Source organism: Gossypium arboreum, chromosome 7, assembly GCF_025698485.1.
Source record: "Gossypium arboreum isolate Shixiya-1 chromosome 7, ASM2569848v2, whole genome shotgun sequence".
Taxonomy (NCBI): Eukaryota; Viridiplantae; Streptophyta; class Magnoliopsida; order Malvales; family Malvaceae; genus Gossypium; species Gossypium arboreum.
Window position 1 is genome coordinate 83,842,371 of NC_069076.1, and position 22,331 is coordinate 83,864,701.

The 22,331-nt window shown below is 32.7% G+C and overlaps 1 protein-coding gene and 1 long non-coding RNA gene across 2 annotated transcripts; both read right to left on the reverse strand.

Moving 5' to 3' along the window:
- Positions 1-1,160: 1,160 nt before the first annotated feature.
- LOC128295605 (uncharacterized) lies at positions 1,161-2,265 on the reverse strand. The gene is made up of 2 exons (XR_008286149.1): positions 1,599-2,265; positions 1,161-1,324 (listed from the first exon to the last, which is right to left on the reverse strand). It is a non-coding gene; the product is annotated as an uncharacterized LOC128295605 (long non-coding RNA).
- A 5,463-nt stretch (positions 2,266-7,728) lies between these two features.
- Positions 7,729-9,463, reverse strand: LOC108471412 (E3 ubiquitin-protein ligase PUB23-like). Its single transcript, XM_017773035.2, has one exon. It carries the CDS (start codon positions 9,293-9,295, stop codon positions 8,078-8,080), a length of 1,218 nt encoding a protein of 405 aa, XP_017628524.1. The 5' UTR covers positions 9,296-9,463; the 3' UTR covers positions 7,729-8,077.
- Positions 9,464-22,331: the final 12,868 nt, after the last annotated feature.

Genomic DNA, 22,331 nt, shown 5'->3' on the forward strand with positions numbered 1-22,331 from the left:
ATGAAATCATGTCACTTTTTGTTAATATATGAATATTATGTTTGGATGTGAAATATGATTCTCAAGTTATTTATTACTTCTTATATTTTACTTTTTATTGTAGAATAATCAAATTATTTGTTTCACTTATGATATTTTAGCACATTATGTAGTGCGGTTTAAAAATAATAAAGTAGATTATATATTATGATTTTTAATTCATTTAATAATAATTATATAAAGAATTTTATTAAATTATATTTAGTAATAAGCTTGAACTTCAAGCATTTTTCCTTCATATTTTACCCGGGTATAATACGTTGCTTCTGGTGCTCTGTTTGAAATTCTTACTTTACCCGGTAAAGTGTGTTGAAACTCCAACATTTTTATTAAATTATTTTTAATAATAATTTTATTAAAATTTAATAATAATAACAATAATCATATGATATGCTAAACTCATTTTTTATATTGACAATTGTGACCTAAGACAACGGTGAAAGGCTAGATTAAAACAAATATATTAGGCATTGAAATGTTCTTAATAATAATTTTATATTAAAATTATTATTAAATATTATTAATAATTATATTAATAATGTTATTAAAATATATATTATTTTATTAAATTATATTTAATAATAATTATATTAAAATATAATTAAATTATTTATTTTTATTTTTATTAAAATATATGTATCAATAATCTTATTAAAATTTAATAACAATAATCATCTACTAACAAAAATTACATTAAGGGTACTTTAGTCATTTTAACCTTTTTTTCTTATGCTATTACAACATCATTCCATTCAACCAAACATAAGAATTCTATTACAATTTATTCCATTCCATTCAACCAAACAGTTGAATTCATTGATTCTGTTCTGATACATTACGAACTTTATTCCATTACACTCTATTCAATTCTGTTTTATTCCATTCTGATGAACCAAACGTACCGTAAAAATAGCCTTTTAACTGGGTGTTTGGTCACTTTTACCTTTTATGATTTTTTTGAAAATTTTAACACCTAATATTTTTTGGTCAAATTGATATGTTCTTGACGAATATGCTGTCGTGTCGTGATTATTAATTAACTAACTATCAACATTTAACCGTTGATACTACAGTTCAAATATAATCAAATACTGACAAAATAATGCCACGTCACTAAATAATTTTAAAACTATTTTTTTAAATATAAAATTATTAAATGCATATAATTTCCAATTTCCACAATTTCGTCTTCCCCATTGTTTCTTTCCATCGTTCACCATCGTCGTCGTCATCTCCAATCTTCTTCCCCATTGTTTCTTCCTTCCATAGTTTCTTTAATATTTAACTTGAGATTTCATGTAAAAATATTTGAAGATTTCATGAGACGGGGAAATATAAAAAATAGGAAAGATCAAACATTCAATTTGAGATTATGCCAATCAACGAATCAAAATTATATAAATATAAACACAACAAAATAAAAAGAAGAAAAGTGAACATCACTGTTGAAATCAAGAATTCTTGGTCAACATTTTCTTGGACAATTTTATTTCCAAAAGAAGAAGAGAAATCCAGTTTTAGAGAGAAACCATGGGCATCATAAAGTGAAAAGACTTTACCTCGCTTGTAAACTGAAAATTGGAAGTACAAGCAGAAATTGAAGTAGCGAGAGAAATAGAGAAGAGGGTTGATTTCTTCATGGTTGGGAATAAGCAATCTGGTTCAAAAGACCTTGATAGAAGCGGAAACCAAAATGTTATTATCTTGGATGGGAAGTTAAATAAGTGAAGAGAAATGGTGAGAAAATATTGGGTTATTGTATTGCGGGGGTTTTGGGCGTGGTGGTTCAACGATGGGAAAATGGGTTATATTAGGGACAGGGGGTGATGGTAGATGGGTATGGTGGTTCTGTTAGGGGGAAATGGGTTTGGTGGGAGGCTATCTAATGAAAATGAACTAGAGATAACAGTGATGAAAATGAACTGTTAGGGGGTAATGGGTTTGTTAGGGGGCAATAGGGGGCGATAGCAGTGATGAAAATGAACTGAAGATTCAGTTGAAAAATGGAGGCCATCTGACGAACGGAAAATAAAATCGGAGACAAGGAAGGCCGAAGCTCAAGGATGGATTTTAAGGTTTTTAAAAAAAAAAACAATGGGGAAGAAGAAACTGTGGAAGGAAGAAACAATGGGGAAGAAAATCGGAGACGATGACGATGATGGTTAACGATGGAAAGAAACTATGGAGAAGAAGAAACTGAGGAAACTGGGAATTATATGCACTTAATAATTTTATATTTTTAAAAAAATAATTTTAATATTTTTAAAATTACTTCTTGACATGACATATAATATAAAATAATATTAAATTAACATTTAATTACATTTGAATCACCACATTAATGATTAATGTTAACCGTTAATCAATTAACGACCAGGTCAATATATCTTATAGTGATCAAACAATCAAACATTGAGGCTATTTTTGGCATTATACCTAACCTTTTTGCCAAGATATTTCTAGTCCATAAAGAATCGCCCATAACTCGGTCGTAAGAGCTGAACCTCTTCCTTTTCGAAAACCTGTTATCCAATTGCCATAAAATCTCGTAACACCCCCTATTGCCGACTAGTTTCCCTTCACGTTAAATGCACCATCAATACTTATCTTCACCCAGCCATGACTAGGTGACTTCCATTTGATTGGAATATTTCGAACAAGCTCACTTGAACCTTCTACTCTTGCTGCATTATAGATATTAATAACAAAGTTTTCAGTTTGTCTTAAAAGCTCCTTAGAATTACTACTTTTTTGCTTAAATATTGCTTTGTTTCTACTTTTCCATAAGTACCAACAGATTACTGCAAATAACACCCCTATTCTGTAGTGTCGGTATTTAATTCTATTTGATTCCTCAAATTAGCAATCATCCATTCTTCCAAAACCATCCCAAAAAATTGATTGTAGGAACTAGAAGGAATCACCTTGGACCAAATACTTTAGCAATTGGACAGTCTCTCAAAATATAGGTAATAGTTTCCTTGCAGCCACCACATGAGAAACAACTAATATCATCAGTCAGCTTTCTTCGAGCCCTTTCTTAGTTTGTTAATAACATTTTACTCATCACCAACCATAAAAAGTGCTTTATTCTAGGAGACAGATCATTCTCCCAGACAACTTTCCATAGAGAATTATGTGAAGTGATCAGATTGGACAAGACTTTTATAAGCTTCCTTCATGAATAACCTACCCGAAGTGCTAGTCTTCTATAAGCACATATCCTTGCCCAAATCATCCTTCTGTGGAGGGCAGACTACTATACACTCCAATATTTCCTTATCAAAACATTGAGTCAACGTACTCCACTTCCATTTACCAGTTGAATCTGTTAAATTAGCAACTTTAAACTCCATAGAACAATCGAAGGATCTCATATGTGGTTGCGGAGAGTCCCCAAACTTGGTATCCAGTTATCACAGAGGAAGCTAACAAACCTCCCATCTCCTATACTCTAACAAATATTCTCACAAAATGAGTCTTATACCTTATTAAGCGATTGCCAAATGTATGAGCAATTAGTTTTATGAATAGAAAAAGGGCATATGTCACACATCTGATATTTATTACGCAAAATTCTTACCCATAGCTTATCCGACATGGTTACAATTTGGAAAGCTAATTTCATCAAGAAGGAAAAATTTTGGGGAACCATTCTTTTTAAGCCTAACCCACATTTCTTCATCGGTTGACAGCAGGTTTCCCAACTCACCAATGCCATTTTCCTCACTCCATTAGAAGACCCCTACACAAAATTTCTCACCATTTTTTCGATTGTTTGACACACACCCACAGGGATCATGGTTGTCTGCATAAAATAACTGGGAATAGTCAACAAAACAAACTTTGACAAAGTTACTCTTCCAGCCAACAAGATAGCATCGATAACAAAGCAATTAGGTATTCAATACAAACTAATGTAAAAAAAAAGATGCTAGCTTACCTTTCGATCTAGTAGAAGCCTCATGTTGTTGCTTGGTATTAAGTGCCTGCTTCAGCTTGTAACCAAGGTGGATTGGTAAGGTACTCAGCAAGGCACCACCTATCTTCACAAGAAACAAAAAGGTTCTAATGAATTGAAAGTGAACCAACTACACTAATGAAAAAACGATACTTAAATTGCATGATTTCAATTATGAGAGCAATTTGAATAATAAAAAATGCAATTAATTTGTTCAACTAACAAAGAGCAGGTGTAGCCTCTCTAAGAAAATCATCATCCATGGTTAAAATGTTTAAAACAACGATATAAACACGATCGACATCCCAAGCATTAAAATGAATTTACAAACACTAGATAACATCTTAAAAACAGATGAGCCACAAGTCAAGTTGGTTTAAAGTTGAAATAGATAACAAAGAGTAGGTTTAGCCTCTCTATTTTGTATGCAAGAAATGTGCTTACAGTTGCAATGGTCTGCAAATTTCATCGATATGTTTAGAAAAGAGAAAACCAAGCCGCTGGATTTGAACAATTTAATATACAGTTTCTCTTTAAACAAAAACTATTAAATATCCAAAAATAGGCGATAGCATGTGATTATATTATGTGTATAATCGTTCATTTCTTGTATGAATTCCGTCATTTCTGCTTCCAAAGAATGTAGATAACTGGTCTCGTGAAAAGTACATAATCATTTGATCTTTTCCCTATTAGCACTCATGTCCATTAATACATGGTTCCTCATTTAGACCGAGAAAGATGCAAGTGCGCATTAAAATAAGGGAAAACAATTAAAGCATCCACTTGCCAATCCTTCTTTGCATGGATTGGCGCATGTAAAATTGGTGACACGGCATCATTGCACATGCTATTGCTACTTGAGGCCTGTAAGTAAAATTTTCAATCACCACTTAAAAAATGTTACACACACTAAAACACAAAACAAAACTTAATGCTTCAAAAGCACTATTATGCGAAACAACTTGAGAACTGCAAAACTAAGGACCTAATTGGTGATATATTAGAAAGCAATTAGCATCTCATCAAGTTAGTAAAGAACTTCAAAATAGGCATAGCCCTTGCGCTTACACTCTAAGCTTCATTCCAAGCTCTTGAAGAAAAGAACAATATGACTTCGCAAATACTCCTCTCTTCCAAGGTCAATTCTGTCCTTCCTAGATGGAGAATGGTTCTCAATTACTTCTCGGCTGAAGTACTACTTGCGCGTAGATGAATGCAATTACTCTTGGTTCTCAAAATTTAACAAGTTTCAAAAACCCAAAAAAGGTTTAAGGAGGTTTTATTTAAAATAAACAATCCCTTTAAATCCAAGATAACTTTAAAAAAACAAGCTTTTGAAGTATCAAAAAACACCCATTAAGCTGATTTTATCCAAAAACAATAGAAAAAATTTAAAAAAAAACCCTTGAATCTCGTTTCTGAAAACACGTGGCTTTTGAAGAAAATCTTTTAATCTAAGATTGCTTTCAAACCAATGTCAATTACTGAAAACAAAAAACATACCCAAAAATCAATTTTTTTAAAAAAAAAAGATGATTGACAAAAAGGGATTCAGAGAACCGGAGATTAACAGAGAAAAACATAAAAAACCCAAGCATCAAAGATTCATATTTTTCAGTTTTCAAGTTCTTGAACAATTTAAGAAAAAAAAATCCCAAAAATTCAAATCAAACTTAAGCATCAAAGATCCATATTGTTCAGTTTTCAAGAAGCTTGAATCTTCCCCATGAAAGTTGATGCTTACCTAGAGACGACTTCGAGCGTTTTGAGCTTTCCTTCCCCTCAGCTCGATAGAACAATGAAAACTGAAAGTTTGGAAGAAAATGGTGAATGAATAACGTCCCCAAGTTTTTGCTAAATACAAGCTTGTAAACTTGTGATTTTTTTATGGGTACGACAAGGAAGAAAAAAAAATTAAGCTATTCCTTGTATTTGCTGAATAACCATTCCATGGGCTAAGCGCTGAATGACCATTCAGCATTTTCAAGGAATACTATCGGAATGAAGATTAGTATTCTGTGAACCAAACAATGAAATAGCTACCTTACTCAGAATAATCCCTGAATGGAATCACAATTCCATCCAAGCAAACATAGCGCTAAAGTTTGCTTCCATTACACAGTTTACCTGAAAACGTTAACACATTAAAAAATATCAGCTGCCTCCTTCAACCAATCAAAAGTTGCCACGTGGCACATTTTGGGTAAAAACACTTAAAATTACAAAAGAATCATAAATTTGTAAAAAATATAAAATATTTAAAATTTGAAAAAATAAAAAGATTATATAAAATCAGTAAAATTTTATAAATAAAATAAATTATTTTTAAAAATAAAAATTAAATTAAATTCAAAAAATAAACATGATATATTAAAATTCTCTGAATTATAAAAAATTATAAATCCAAAAAAAATTATAAAAAATTATATATCAAAAGCTTTCTCGACACTTCTCATCTACTTTATATTTTCTTTATTTTTCTTGGTTTGTCGTTTTTTTTCTTGATTTGGTGTTTTTTTAAGGTTGAGGCTTTGTGTCTGTTCTTTTTTTTTCATTTTTCTTTTTCTGGGTTTTCAATTTTCAACACTGACGAAAGTTGGTAGAAATTTTTATATTTTTATTGAAAAAATAAAACGCATTTAATACAGTATTCATCTGGCGAGTATTATTGCTTGCTTCAATTCTTTTTAACTTTTCTGGGTTTCGTAAAACATGAGAGAAAGTTTTGGGAAAATGATTATGGGTTTTGAGCCATAAGTTTTGCTAATTTTTTTATATTTTAAAATTTTAAATGAATTTTTAGATTTTTATATACTTTTCGAAATTTTCATAAATTTTATATACTTTTTTATATTTTTAATTTTAAAATTTAAATTTTTTTACATTATATATATTTTTATGAATTTTACATTTCTAGCAATATATTTTTTTAAAATTTTATGATTTTTTGTTAATTTTAAGTTTTACCGAAATGCGCCTCGTGGCGTCTTTCGACTGGCTAGAAGAGGCGGCCGGTTTACAGTGTTAACTTTTGGGGGTAAACCGTGTAAAGGAAACAAACTTTCAGTCCTGAAATACTTTAGGGGCAATTTGCTCAATAAGCCTATTTTGTATTTAATTGTTTGCCAATTGCTTTATTTTACTTTGTTTTATTTATATTTTAATTATTTTAAAAACTAAAATAAATTTAACATTTTAAAATATATTAATGCTTAATTTTCAATATTAACAAAAAAAAATGAAATGAATATATTGATGAATGTATTAAATTAATTTCTATATTATTAAATGAAGTAATTTAGTGGGGAGAATTTTAAAAAGCCTTTTTAATTTAATGACTTGAATATTTTAAGATAAAAATTATATGGATTTTAAAGCATTGAGTTGGAAATTTTACCATCAGACTAATCCCAAAACCCGTAGAATCTGAAAGCTCAAATTTGAGAAAATACCCAAATTCAATCTATTTTCCTATTTACTGCATTCATTAAAATAATTCAATGTCTGTTAGGGACTAATTTAATATAATTATAAAACAAGGAAATGATAAACACCCAATTTTGCCCTGCACCACTCCAACTTGAAAAACACCACGTTTTATTTGTTTTCCTTTCCAAAGTCATTTTCCAGCAATTAACCTTTGATTGCGGAAATTCCCTACCAAATTTCATCTCATCAAACTCACTTTTTACCTTCTTCCACTCCCCCGTGTGTTTCACGTGGTCTTTTTTTTTTAATTTAATTTAATTTTAATGAAACTTCTTTATAAACAAAAAAATTATAAAATCACCGACAAAAGCAGACTAGTAATAACAATAAATTTATAATTTTATTGAAAAATGCTCCTTTAGCATTCTCTTTTGTTCATCTTTTAAATTATTACAATAATAAAGGTCCATGAGTAACCAAATATCGAATTGATATTTTCCAAGGCAACTATTCTCACTAAAACACAACCAAATATCATAAATTTTCCTATAAACATTTAAAAGGCAATGGTATTTGATTATTGATCACTCTTTATCATAATCTTTCAACTTAAAACTGAACTACTTAATAAATTTGTGACCGGGGTTACCTTTGGTACCTGGTTAACAGATAAACAGCAATACAGGGAGAACCATTCCATAAGGTGGAGTGTAATCTAAGGATTCCCCTGGCTTTCTCTTTGACATATGCGGCACAATCTGCTTGCATTACCATGCAAAGCTTTGTTACTGCCCCAACCTTCAACATCTCTACAAGTACATGATTTGTTGCAGCATATTTGGAGATTGATTTAAGTATTTGAACAGCTCGATCATCTGTCGCCGGAGAGACTCTTAGGATCCTTTTAGCCACCATGGCTATGCTCCCGGCGTGGCCTAGAAATTGAGCTCTTCCATCGGCACATGAACAGAGATGTGCCAAGAGATTGATGATCAGTTCCGTGACATGCTTTTCGGGTTTCTCCAGCTCAAATTCGATGAGCTCGAAAATCACATTGGCTTCCATCATTTTGGCTTTGTTTCTTCCCCAAAGACATGTTTGGATCAAGATGTGCAAGGCGGATTTGGTAGCTTGTTGAGAGGTTTTGGATTTCAGTACCCGTAACATTTGTTTGAAGAATTCGGGTTTCAACTTCTCCAACAACCTTGAATTAGTGACTTCAATCACCCTTTTCAAGATTACCATTACATGAGTCCTGACAATAACAGGATTCTCAGTCTCACACAAAAGAATCCATGTCAAACAGTCTATGAAATCGCAATTTTGATTTACAAGAGCCTTGATTTCACTACATGGTGTCCAAATAAGATGCAGAATCCTCAAAGCTTGTTCAAGACAGCTAATTTTACCTTGTCTGTGACATGTGATTAATAACAAAATCACAGCCTTCGGGACACCTGCTTCCTCCAGACATTTCCGGTTCCTCTCATTGTCCTTGGCAAGGACTTCCATTTTCTTCAAAGCGTTCATATAAAAACTAGGGACCCCAAAGTCACGAATGAGTTTAACAACACGGCTCTTGCTGACAGGAGTTTTGGGTGTGGGAACTAAATCCATGCCATTACTTGCATTTGCTGCAGACCATGCCTGAATCAGCCGCCACAGCGTGTGGTTGGGTGTTAAATCAGAATCCGATGGCAAAGCCTGCTTGGTAACGGGGCAGGTCGTGTCCTTTGAAGTCTTCAACCATTGCTCTATGCTTTCCCTGTCGTAAGTGATGCCTGTAACCGCTGTAACAGGGTCCTTCATGATTTGCAGTGATATTGGACAGATGAAATATTGAGGTATTTCTATTTCATCCATTGATTAGCTCAAATTCTAAGATGCTGAAAATTGCCGAGTTTGCTTAAGAAATACAGAGATGTATACAAAACTGATTAGTCAGGCCACAATGATATGAAAAAGAGACTTACATATGTACATATTTAATTGCGATGGATTGGAAGACTAAAACATTTAGACAAATAATTTGTAAGCAAAGGAGAATTCCGAGTATTCTTAAATGTGTTCTAATTTGTGTACTTGGGTTTAATTAATGTAGCATGCAACAAAGTTTAGAATTTCAATTCTAATATTTTACTACAAAGAACAAATGTTTTGTTACACGTATAGTATTTACAACCCTAAAAAACCAAAACTAATGTTTTATCTATATTCAGCTGGTTCTACTATTTTCTTGTTTTACCGGTCATAGATTCGCGTGTGAGGGCTTCAATGGTCAAAGCAAGAGGAATAATACAAATCACATTGGTTAGAAGTTTCTTGGGGCTGGTAATTGACCACCACCAGTTGGCAATGGTTTATTGGTCAGGCTGTATGCTTCACGCTAAGAAAAGGCAATGGTGGTCCTGGCCTGCCCCATAAAAACTCCTAGATGCCGGGTGTATGAGTAGTAAACTATGGATTATTATGCTTTTAAAAATTCAATTCAAAGTAGGTAAGATCAGGGCAAAATTTGTAGGCCGCACAACTTGGGGCAATGGGACTTTTGAGGAAAAGAGAAAATACCAAACCAAAACCATATATAATAACGTCTTGATAATGTAATTAGATAATAATAATAATAAAAGGTTAATTAGGTCATATATCATTTTATTAAAAATTAAAAGACTATAAATATAAATAAATTTTTAAATGGAATAATGTTATTTGATTCAGTTATATAAACAGATATTATTAATACATAAAATGTAAATTATATATTCTTTTCTAAAATAAGAAAGGATACTCTTAAGTATTAGACTCCCATAACATCATTAGTGACCTTATTCCACACACTCAAAGATTTGCAGTGTGATACTCTTGGTTTTTGAACATTATAAGAACCTCGGTTTGCTCTCTGTCTGATTCAATGTTCAGACAAATGGTCAGACATGTGTTCAAACAATAGCTACTCAAACAAATATTTGAACACAAGTTCGAACAGAACACAAGTATTAATTAAATAAGAGGAAGGGAGAAATAAATACAAGAGATTTGTTAATGCAATCTAGATTCACAAGTCTACTCTACAGGGCTTCACTTACTGAATGGTTCTTATTCAACAATCTTCCGGATCACGTATTAATTAAAGCCCAATCTACCATTATACAAAAAAGTAATTGTAGCCCCAATAATGAACCCAATTATTACAAGTCACTCAACCCAAATGATTTTACAATGCAATTAGTAAAATTATCCAATAACAAGCTTAACACAAGAGTCCAAAATACCAAGTAAATGATACACAAATAGCTCGCCAAAACAACTAAAAAAAGGCACTCTCATATGAACAGCACAACAACCACCAAATTGCTCGCCAAAATCTATAGCTTCGCCAAGTAGTTTTGATAAGATAAAACCCTTAATTATAATCTAAATATATTTTTCCAATAATTATCGCAAAACAAAACCTTATCAACCAAGTAAAAACAATTGATAAATCACCAAATAAATAACTTGAAGAATAAGTGTAAGTCTTATGGGATAAGATCTCATAGTCCCTTCAATCATCCAAATTTGACCACTATCGTTTGGGATGAAATAAAACACATTCACAGACTCTTTTGCTTATGGAGAAAACACTTGTGAAGGCCCAAGTAAAAAAGCCAACATTTCACATAAGTTGTCCCAAGGTCTTGTCTAAACAGTTGCCTAAATAATTGTTTAAACATGCAGTGTTCAAACAAGTGTTTGAAAAAGAGTCAATTTAGCCATGGACAACCTTGGTCCTAACAATCTCCCTTTTTGGCTTTTTGACAGAACATAAGCAAATGATTAGAACTCCGCCTATATTATCATGCCATATAAACATATGAGATACCAAAAACAAATCAACATAACTCATAACAAATGACGTCCAATACACCAACATTGCTCATACAAGAGCACAAATTAACTTCCCCCTAAAACATGACACTATAGTAGCAAAATCATAAAAGCCAACAACAAGGATAAACCAACAAGCTCTCCTTAAAAAATACAGCAACATTAGCAAAAATCAATAACAAGCAACCATCAACTTATCTCCCCCTTTTTGTCAAAAGGCTAAAAGAATCCCCCTATTAGTTATGTTCTATTCCATTCTTTGTTCAAACATGAGTTTAAACATCTATGTTTATTTCAGTTCAACATTTTCTTTCAAAAAGTAATGAGCCTCAACCCAACCTTCACGTGAAAATAAGTTCATCTACATGTACTTCCAATCACCAAAAATGGATGCATGCTAAAAAAATAGCCACCAAGTTAAATAATCTCAAATGCATGAACCATAGTCAACATAAACATGAACCATACCATACCAAAATCAACAAACTTACTCCCTCTTACTCTATGCTCCCCTTATTTGTTTTGCCTTAAGTTTATTTAAGGGGATAAGATGATACCTTTTCAATAGCAAGGGTTATAGCTCGTGGAACAATAAGTATCTTTTTCCACAAGATGGAGTATGTTTGACCTTTGAAATATCCTCACTATGATTAACGTGAATTACAACCTCATGCTTCACTTGAGCATCAGTAACTTGATGATATTTAAAGCTCAAATGTGGACTTCACACCAAATTGTCTTGTTCTTCTACCTATCTTAACGATTGTTTGAACAATTATTGTACTGGATTTAACTTTCTAGAAGCCATTTTGGAACTTGAAACAATAAGGCCTAATATGGCCAACCTTTCCACAGTAATGACAAATCATTCTCTTTGTTTTATTCTTCCATTTCATTTTGTTGCAAACAAATCGCTATTTAAGTGATGTTCTATTCAGTTTTGCAATATTAGATTGAAAAATCATTGTTTTTCTCCATTTTTGATCTTTCATTAGCTTGTAACAATGAAATTTAATATGCTCGGCCTTTCTGCAATAAAAACAAATATATCTCTAGTTTTCTGTCACTTGTCTCAAAAGAAAAAGTAGCGACCATCCTTTAGATTTAACAAAATTCATAGGAGATAGGTTTTTTTGACTGTGTTCATCATGACCAAGTTTAGGTCGTACAACAACAAATGACTAATCACTTTCTTTAATAGTTTTGTCAAGCATCTCATTAGCCTTTTTGAGATCAACATTTATAAAATCCATTATTGCACTTTCATTTTGAACTTTTGATTCTCATCCTTTAAGATACACACTTCCTCTCAAATCATCATTCATCAAACACAATTTCCAAATTTTAATCATTTGGAAATATGCATTTTCAGGAGTACCAATGTCACAGTCAGATTCTTTAGAAGTTTCATACGCTGTCTAAAAAGGTGTTTGAACAAGTTGGAAAAGCTACATAGTTTCCCAAATCTTCATCCATATCAGAACTATTTTCTCCATCACTTCGAGTGATAGCAATAGAATTCTTCTTCTTGTTGGTATTAGCATATTCATACTGGATATGACCATGACCTTTGCATTTAAAACATCGAACAACCATTTTCTTTGGTTCTGAATTCTCCCTCTTCATATGAATCTTTATTGTTCCACCAGAAACTAATTTTGTTACCTTTTTAGAGGGTTTCTTCATGCTCTTTTGAGCAAGGCTAATTTCTCCTTGATCTTATTAGTAGCCTCCTTAATCAATTTTCCTATCTAATTAGGTATTAATTTCCACGCTTTGCTTTTCTAGATTTAGCTCAAAGGTTTTAAATGAACCAACCAACTCATCCAATTTAAGAGTGGTGATATCTTTGGCTTCTTCTATTGCTGTGACCTTGATAACAAAACGTGTTAGCAGTAACATCGGAACTTTTCTCACCAATTTCAAATCAGAAAAACATTTACCAAGACAAAACGCCACATTAAATATGTCACAACTAGTATAGAAATTTTAAATAGTTTCATCTTCATTCATTTTAAGATTTTCGAATCTGGAAGTCAAGATTTGTAATATAAACATTTTGACAATAACATTCATGTAACAACCTGTTTCTCAATAGTGTTGAAAATGGTGGTTCCGAAACCAGATTTCTAACGAGTGAGCCCGTAAATATTATTATTAAATATTTACGAGGTTAGTATAAGGTTTAATTAAATTTTTTGTTCTTTAGTTTTTTCAATCAGGTAGTTAATTAAGGTACAATGACTAAATTATAAAAGTAGTAATAATTAATCGCTATATATTTCAAATGCTTAAGAACTTATAAAGTAATTTAAAATAGGGCCTAAAATGGTAATTAATCCATTTTAAAATGTTAGTGCACGACTGGTTTAATAAATTTTATAAATAATATTTAAATTATAATTATATTAAAGTTATAAAATAAAAATAATAAAAAGAAACATAAAACAGGAAAAGAAAGAAAACATTTCCCATTTTTTATTTTCATGCATCGAGACCCCATTGTTGAAGAAGAGAGAATTGACCGAGTTTTAAGCTTAGGTCCCTTAATTGGTAAGTTCGATTTAGTATTTTTCTTGTAATTTTTATGTTTTAAGTTCCCATGAGCTTGATTTAGCTAACCCGTGTACTATTTTGTAAAAAATTCATTGATGATTTCTTGAAGTTTTTGGTACTAAATTATTAGATTTTAAGCTTAGAAATGAAAAAAAAAGTACTAATTTGTAAAGTAAAATTTGTTAGTTTTGAACATAGGGACTAAAGTGTAAATATTTTAAAATTGGTATGAAACTTCTGTAATTATTGATAATATAGGGATATAGAAGGATGGAATTGAGGTCGGTTTGAAATTGAAGATCAAATTTTAAAGTATAGCAATTTCGATTTTAAGGACTAAATTGAATAAAATAAAAAATTTAGGAAACATTAAAAAATAAAATAAAATTGTCATATGTATAAAATAGAATGTTATAAAGTATTTGAAATTGATAATTGGAATGAACTATTATTAAAGATCGAGAATTGAACCAAGCGGAAGATAATAAGGAAATGAGAAAATTGTAGATTAGTCCTAGGACATTTCTTGTTGTAGCTTTTGTCAAGTAAGTTTGTATGTAATTTACTATGTTATTTTACTTTTATTTTAATTATAATTAGTGTATATTAGCTTAGATTAATTGTAACATTGTTGGTTTGGCATATGAGGGATTAACTCGTAAAATATGAGATATATGATAAATACAAGTAAGTAAATGGAATCAAATGGATGTGAAATGAAATATGATTGAATGATATGTATATACTGATTTTAGAAATGTTAAAATATTATAGAAACACAAATAGTATTCGTTGGAACTTAGTAAATGTTATTAAGGTTCGAAGGAATTGGATGTTTGATCAGGGATTCCATAATCTATGGCTTGAGATTCAGCATGTAACATCCCGGAATCTAGGGTTTGAAGTTTTGAGGTTGTGGTTAAGGTCAATGAGTGGGTTGAACATTTGGGTTCAACTTTGCATTTTAATATTAGAATGGGCTTGCTGGTCTGGTGGTTAGTTGTGTGTTAGTGTGTCTTTGGGATCCAAGTTCGAATCCCTGTGAATGTTTTGATATTTATTTGTCTTTATGTTTTTTTAAAGAGGAAGTTATTTTTTTTAAAGAGAAAAATAAGCTTACGTTCTTTTGCTTTTACTTTTTATTATTTTCTTCCCTATCGTTCTTTTTCTGTTCTTACCAAATTCCAATTTTGTTTGTTTCTTCTATTTTACACACGTTACGTGTTGTCTGTCAAGACTGACTGCACTTGTGTGTTTCGTTTTATCGAAGGTGAAATGCGTAAGTTTTGTTCATGAGAGTTTACGATAGAATTACTTCTATTTCTATTAATTGTTAATGGAAGTTCTTATAGTTTAAGTTTATTTGTGAAATAGAGGTCTCCGAACAGTCTATGAGGGAGAATTGATTGACCTTTACTGCTTGATATCATGTTCTAAGGTGTGTGTTCTGAAATGGTTTAACTTCGATATCGAATTGCGGTGAAATTCGATAATGTCTTGTGTGTTTATGAGATTGGTTATTTGAAGTATCATATTGTTTTTGAAGTGCATGAAATTCTGTATGTTTTGGCATAATTCTGGGTTACCAATGCTTGGGGATCGTTTCGACATCAAAAGAATGAATTTTGGGCTATTTCGGGTGGTTTTGTGACCACACGAGTGGCCACATGGGCGTGTGCCCCACATAGGTGGCTCAAACGACCATGCAAAATTGGGAATTAGAGTTTTGGGGTGAATTTTGGTGTCACACGGCCTAACCACACGGGCATGTGACCTACACGGGCGTGTGAGATCTCCACACGGCCGTGTCACCCCTATTCTTTATTTTTGGCATTTTTGGACAGTAAGTTACATGGGCTGTTCACACGGGCGTGTGCCCTCTCCACACAGGCGTGTGCCCTCTCCATACGGGCGTGTGTGACCTTCACATGGGCGTGTAGATCCCCACACGGTTTGGGCACATCCACATGGCCGGGGCACATAGCCATGTGCCCTTATTTTGCAGAATTTTTGTTTTGAGTAATAAATTGTCTGTTTTATGTTTTTGTGTAATCTGACCTTCGTTCAAGCCTCGGTAAGTGTGTTTGGAACTCGGTTTAGTTTGATTCGTATATATACATGCGTTTATGGGCTTCAATTTTATTACTTTGTTATGTGATGAATATGTATGAGTTTATTATTGTTGTCGTAACTGAATATTTGAATACAAGTGTAATTAAATTTGAATCTGTTCAATTGGAACTGTTAATGTTTGTTTCTGTATAGTGTCTGTGTAATGTGTGCATTGTTGCGTAGCATGAAAATTTTAGGATCTGGTTATGAAGAGTAGGAAAATAGACTTAACAGTTTTATCTGCGATACTTTTGTATAGCAGTTTACCGTACTATCCTGTACGTATATCAACTCAGTTGTATACAGTTACTCAAGTGGCATAGTTCTACGTTGTGGTGTGCAAGGTGGATGAACTTATTATGGTTCTATGTGGTCTGCATGGTGGATAGGCTTACCATAACCCGTATATGGTGTGATGGATGGATGGAGTGGTGTACGGTTGGTGGGGTGAGATTTTGACTGGTGCATCTGTTTGCCTCAGAATATACGTCTGTTTGTTAGAACATTCTAACTATTTGTGTGAACTTCTGGTTCTTGACAATATAGTTAATGTCATGTAATTTGATCTGATAATTGCGTATGACAGAAAATCATTTTTGTTGTTTGATATTGTACTGGATATACCGATTGAGACTTTCATAAGTGATATTTATGCACACGTGTAACACCCCTCACCCATATTCAACATCAGAATAGGGTTGCAGAACATTACCAGGCTTATACCACATTTTAAAAATACATTTCACATACAATTAACCAAATAATATACATTCAATTCACAACTAAACATTTTGTCCCTAATACGAGCCTACGAGGCCCAAACATACGTTGGGAGTGGTTCGGAACTAAACCGATAACTTTGGAAACTCTTAGAACACTTAGATTTTTTTTTAAAAAAAATCAGGGGATACACGCCTGTGTGGCCCAGCTGTGTGTCTCACACAGCCAATAGACACGTCCATGTCACAAGCCATGTGGACATTCGAAATGAGATCACATGGCCGTGTCCCAACCCGTGTCCAACCCCGTGTAACTCTCTGACTTAGGTCACATGACCAACACACACGCTCGTGTGACTATCCCGTGTGCCCTAAAAATAGCCATACACGCCCATATGTCACGCCGTGTGCTAGGCCGTGCCAAACCTGTATGGTATACTGACTTATGCCACATGGCCAAGTCACACGTCCGTGTGTGAGGCCGTGTGGAGCATACTGACTTGATTTCAACTTCAACACCAAGGGACACACGACCATGTACATGACCCTGTATCACACACGACTGAGAAACATGCTCGTGTCTCTGCTTGTGTGGACAAAAATAGGCTATTTACCAAACCATTTTGCCACCCTATCTTATACACACTTACATCAACCCAATTGGCACCAAAACATAGCATAATATGACATGTTAACCAACCAATTCAAGCTTAATTCATACATAATCTATACCAACTTTCTCAATACACACAAGACACAAAAATATACCATACCATTTAGACCAAAATCACATATACAATTCAATTAGATATACACTTCAAAATATACATCGTTTAGCCTAATTTCACAAGCAAACCAATATCCACAAATCAACCATTTTATACATATAATGCCTATTACCATTTAGCATCATACAACTATCATTCAACACATTTCACAAGACATAGACACATATATATATATACATTATTCAAACATACCAAAATAATCCAAAATGAGCCATCACTCATGGCTATATATACAAACCAAAACATATACATTTACAAACCAATTCATATGGATAAATTCATTACCAACACATAATCAAAATGATGAAAGTCCCTATACATGCCATATACTCAAAACATAAGCTCAAATGTACCAAATTGACAATTAGATAGTGTGATGTAGTCTCCGATGATCCCCTAGTCTGAGTTAGCTTTAAGATCTCTATAAAACACGATAAAATGAACATAGTAAGCTTTATAGCTTAGTAAGCTCATATGAATTATACTCAATCTTAACATGAATAAAAAACCATCAATTTTGAACATAACAACATGTAATTCATTTAACTAACAAACCTTTCACATTTCCAATCATAATTTTATATATGAAATTCACAACTTCTTCGATTTAAGCTTATACGGTTCATGTACATACTTGTACCATCTTGTATCAATCTCATACACAACTACATCTTTCATTTACCTGTTGAACCATTCAGAATACTATTAGATACATGGGAAGCTTGCACCCAAAATGCCACATATTTAGCCGAAGCTATCTCAATCTCATATCACGTGTACTGCTCACACTAGAGCTATCAACGGGCCTGCTTACATAAGCTGTGGTTCAAGATGTAGCTACAGGTGCTGCTCACACAAGCTGTCAAGTAATCGCAACACATACCGGTATACTCAGCCACCAGTAGGATGTACAGGACTAGCACCCGGATCACATAATCACAATAATCCCTAATGACATGTCACTATTATTTAAATCTATTCCTAAGGTTCAACCGGGATTTCGATTATCGAATCATCGTAGAATCGTTGTCGAACATATCTGAAGTCTCGTATTCATAGTTTATGAAATATCAAAGCATTTAAAATACATTTATAATGAAACTTATTACATACGAACTTACCTCGGATGTAAAAACGACTAAACTGGTTGATTAGTCGAGAACTTTGTTTTTCCCTCGATTTAGATCCGAGTTTCGATTTTCTTGAACTATATGTAATCAAAATTAACTTATTTAATCATCTTTCTATTTAATTTAGTCCAAAATTCACTTTAAGACATTTTTACACAATTGCCCCTAATGTTTCACATCTTTTACAATTTAGTCCTTATTTCATTAAAACACAAATGCATGCAATTTAACCACAACCCATGCTAGTCGAATTACAAAGAAGTCCCTTGCAGCCCATATTTTCCATTTATTTCACATTTTAATCAGAAAGTTTCCACATTTCACTATTAAACCCCTAATTTGCATTTTCACTAAAAATCACTTAACAAAACTTGTATAACTATCATCAAACATTCATAATCTATCATTAAACATAAAAATACTCATGTATTCATCAATGGAAACATTCAAAATCTTTAAAAATTTTGCAAAATAGTCCCTAGGCTAGCTAGACCTAGTTGCAACGATCTCAAAAACATAGAAATCATTAAAAACGAGACAAAAATCATACCTTAATGAGCAAAATAGCCTAGACGAATGAAGAACATAAAAATGGATTCTTCTAGCCCTAACAATTGGTTCCAAAATGAAGAAGAACATAAAAATGGATTCTTATTTTATTTATTTTTAATTATCATTATTTACCAATTTACAAAATTAAACTTATTCATTAACCTTTATAATATCATTTTAATGACCATATTTGTCCACTCAAACTATTAGTGGTCTGATTTTAGCATAAGGACCTTAACTTTATGGCTTTATAACTATTGAATACCTTTAACTAATAGAATAACACATTTGCACTTTATGCGATTTAGTCATTTTTATCAAATTAAACACTCAAATGATAAAATTTCTAAACGAAACTTTCACACAATCATATGTTCATGTTGTAGACCTTAAAATAATAATAAAATAAATATTTCAACTTTGGATTTGTTTTCCTAAAACCAGTGTTCCGATTTGACTAAAAACGGGCTGTTACAACTCTCCCCCCTTAGGGATTTTCATCCTCGAAAATCTTACTAGTGAATAGGTTAGGGTACTGTTTTCTTATAGCTTGCTCAGGCTCCCACATAGCCTCTTCAACCCCATGACGTTGCCATAAGACTTTCACTAAAGCTTTGCTTTTATTTCTCAACTGTTAACCTTTCGAGCTAAAATTATGATCGATTCTTCGTTGTACGTCATATCAGGTTGAATTTCAATCTCTGCCGGAGAAATTACATGTGATGGATCTGATCTATATCAACGCAACATTGACACATGAAACACATTGTGAATCTTTTCCAATTCTTATAGTAAAGCTAGCTGATATGCCACTGGCCCTATCCTTTCAATTATCTTATACGGTCTAATAAATCACAGACTTAATTTACCTTTACGACCAAATCAAAGGACTTTCTTCTACGGAGATTCTTTCAAAAATATTTTATCACCGATTTGAAATTCAATGACTTTTCTTTTCAAATCTGCGCACGATTTCTGTCGATCTGAAGCTACTTTCAAACTGTAGCGAATTACTTTCACTTTTTCTTTAGTCTCTCAGATCAAATCAACCCCGTGAATCTTTTTCTCACTCAACTCGGTCCAATACAATGGACTTCGGCATTTGTAACCATAGAAATCTTCATACGGTGCCATCTTTATGTTTGATTGAAAGTTGTTATTGTATGCAAATTCAACCAACGATAAATATTTTTCCCAATTGTCTTTAAATTCCAATACACAACAAAGAAGCATATCTTCGAGAATCTGAATTACTCTCTCAGACTGACCATCAGTTTGTGGATGAAAAGATGTACTAAAATTCAACCTCGCATCCAAAGTTTCTTGCAATTTCTTCTAAAATTGTGATGTAAACCTCAAATCTCTATCTGAAATTATCGAAATTGGCACCCCATGCAATCTAACGGATCTCAGATATATACAGTTCAGCTAATTTATCAAGTGAATAGTCAGTACGTACCGGAATGAAATGTGCAAATTTTGTCAGTCGATTAACGACAAGTCTAATAGCATCTTTCTTTTTCGTAGACAAGGGTAATCCTGATACGAAACCCATCGTAACTCTATCCCATTTCCACTCTGGTATCATCACAGGTTGTAGTAATCCCGAAGACACCTGATGTTTAGTTTTGACTTATTGGCAAATCAAACACTTTGATACAAACTCAAAAATGTTTCGTTTCATACCTAACCACCAATATAATTGTTTCAAATCATTGTACATTTTGGTACTCCCCGAGTGAATAGATAGACAACTACTGTGTGCTTCATGCAAAATTTTCTGAATAAGTTCAGAATTCTTTGGTACGTAAGTTCTGTTTCGGAACATTAAATAATCATCGGCTCCGATTTGATAGTCTAAATCACTATTTGACTTACATTGCACTCTTTTAGCTTGTAACTCATTATCACACTTTTCAGCTTCCCAAATTTGTTGAAACAAACCTGTTTAGCTTTCAACTCTACTAGAATGGAACCATCAATAGAAAAAATCAGTCTCGTATTCATTGCTCTTAAAGAAAATAGAGATTTTCTACTCAAAGCATCTACGACTACTGTTGCTTTTCCTAGATGATAATCAATTAGTAACTCGTAATCTTTTAATAGCTCAAGCCATCTTCGTTGTTGCAAATTTAAATCTTTCTGAGTTGTTATATAATTTAAACTCTTGTGATTGGGAAAGATGTGACACTTTTCACCGTATAAATGATGTCGCTAAATTTTCAATGCAAAAATAATAACGACCAACTCTAAATAATGTGTCGGATAGTTCTTTTCATGCGGTTTCAATTGTCTAGAGGCATAACCTATAACTTTTCCTTCTTGCATCAAAACGCACCCCAAACCATTCAATTACACGTCGCTGTAAATCACAAATTCTTTACCTAACTCAGGTTGAACCAACACTGATGCCTTAGTTAACAATGTTTTCAACTGTTCAAAACTCTGCTGACATTTTTCTGACGACTCGAACTTCACATCTTTTTGTAGCAATCTAGTTATTGGTGTCGCAATCATTGAGAACCCGTTAACAAAACGTCGATAGAGGCCAGCTAGTCCCAGAAACCTTCTGACTTCAGATACATTTCTCGGTGGTTTCCAATCAACAACTGCTGAAATTTTGCTCAGATCAACTCGTATACCATCCGCTGAAACAATGTGTCCTAGAAATCCAACCTCTCGGAGCCAAAACTCACATTTACTAAATTTAGCATACAATTGCTTATCTCTCAAGATTTGTAGCACAATTCTCAAATACTCGACATGCTCAGATTCATCTCGAGAGTAGATTAGAATGCCGTCAATCAATACAATAATGAATTTGTCTAAATACGGTCTAAAAATCTTATTAATCAAATCCAGAAAAACGGAAGGAACATTATTTAATCCAAAAGGCATAACAAGGAATTTATAATGTCCATACCTCGTTTTGAAAGCAGTTTTCTACACATCCGAATCTTTAACTTGCAACTGATAATAACCAAACCGGAAATCAATTTTCGAATTCACTGTTGCTCCTTTTAACTAATAAAATAAATCATCTATTCTTGGCAACGGATACTTGTTCTTTATTGTAACCTTGTTGAGTTTTCTATAGTCAATACACATTCTCATTGACTCGTCTTTCTTCTTTACAAACGATACTAGCGCACTCTAGGGCAAAAAACTAGGTCGT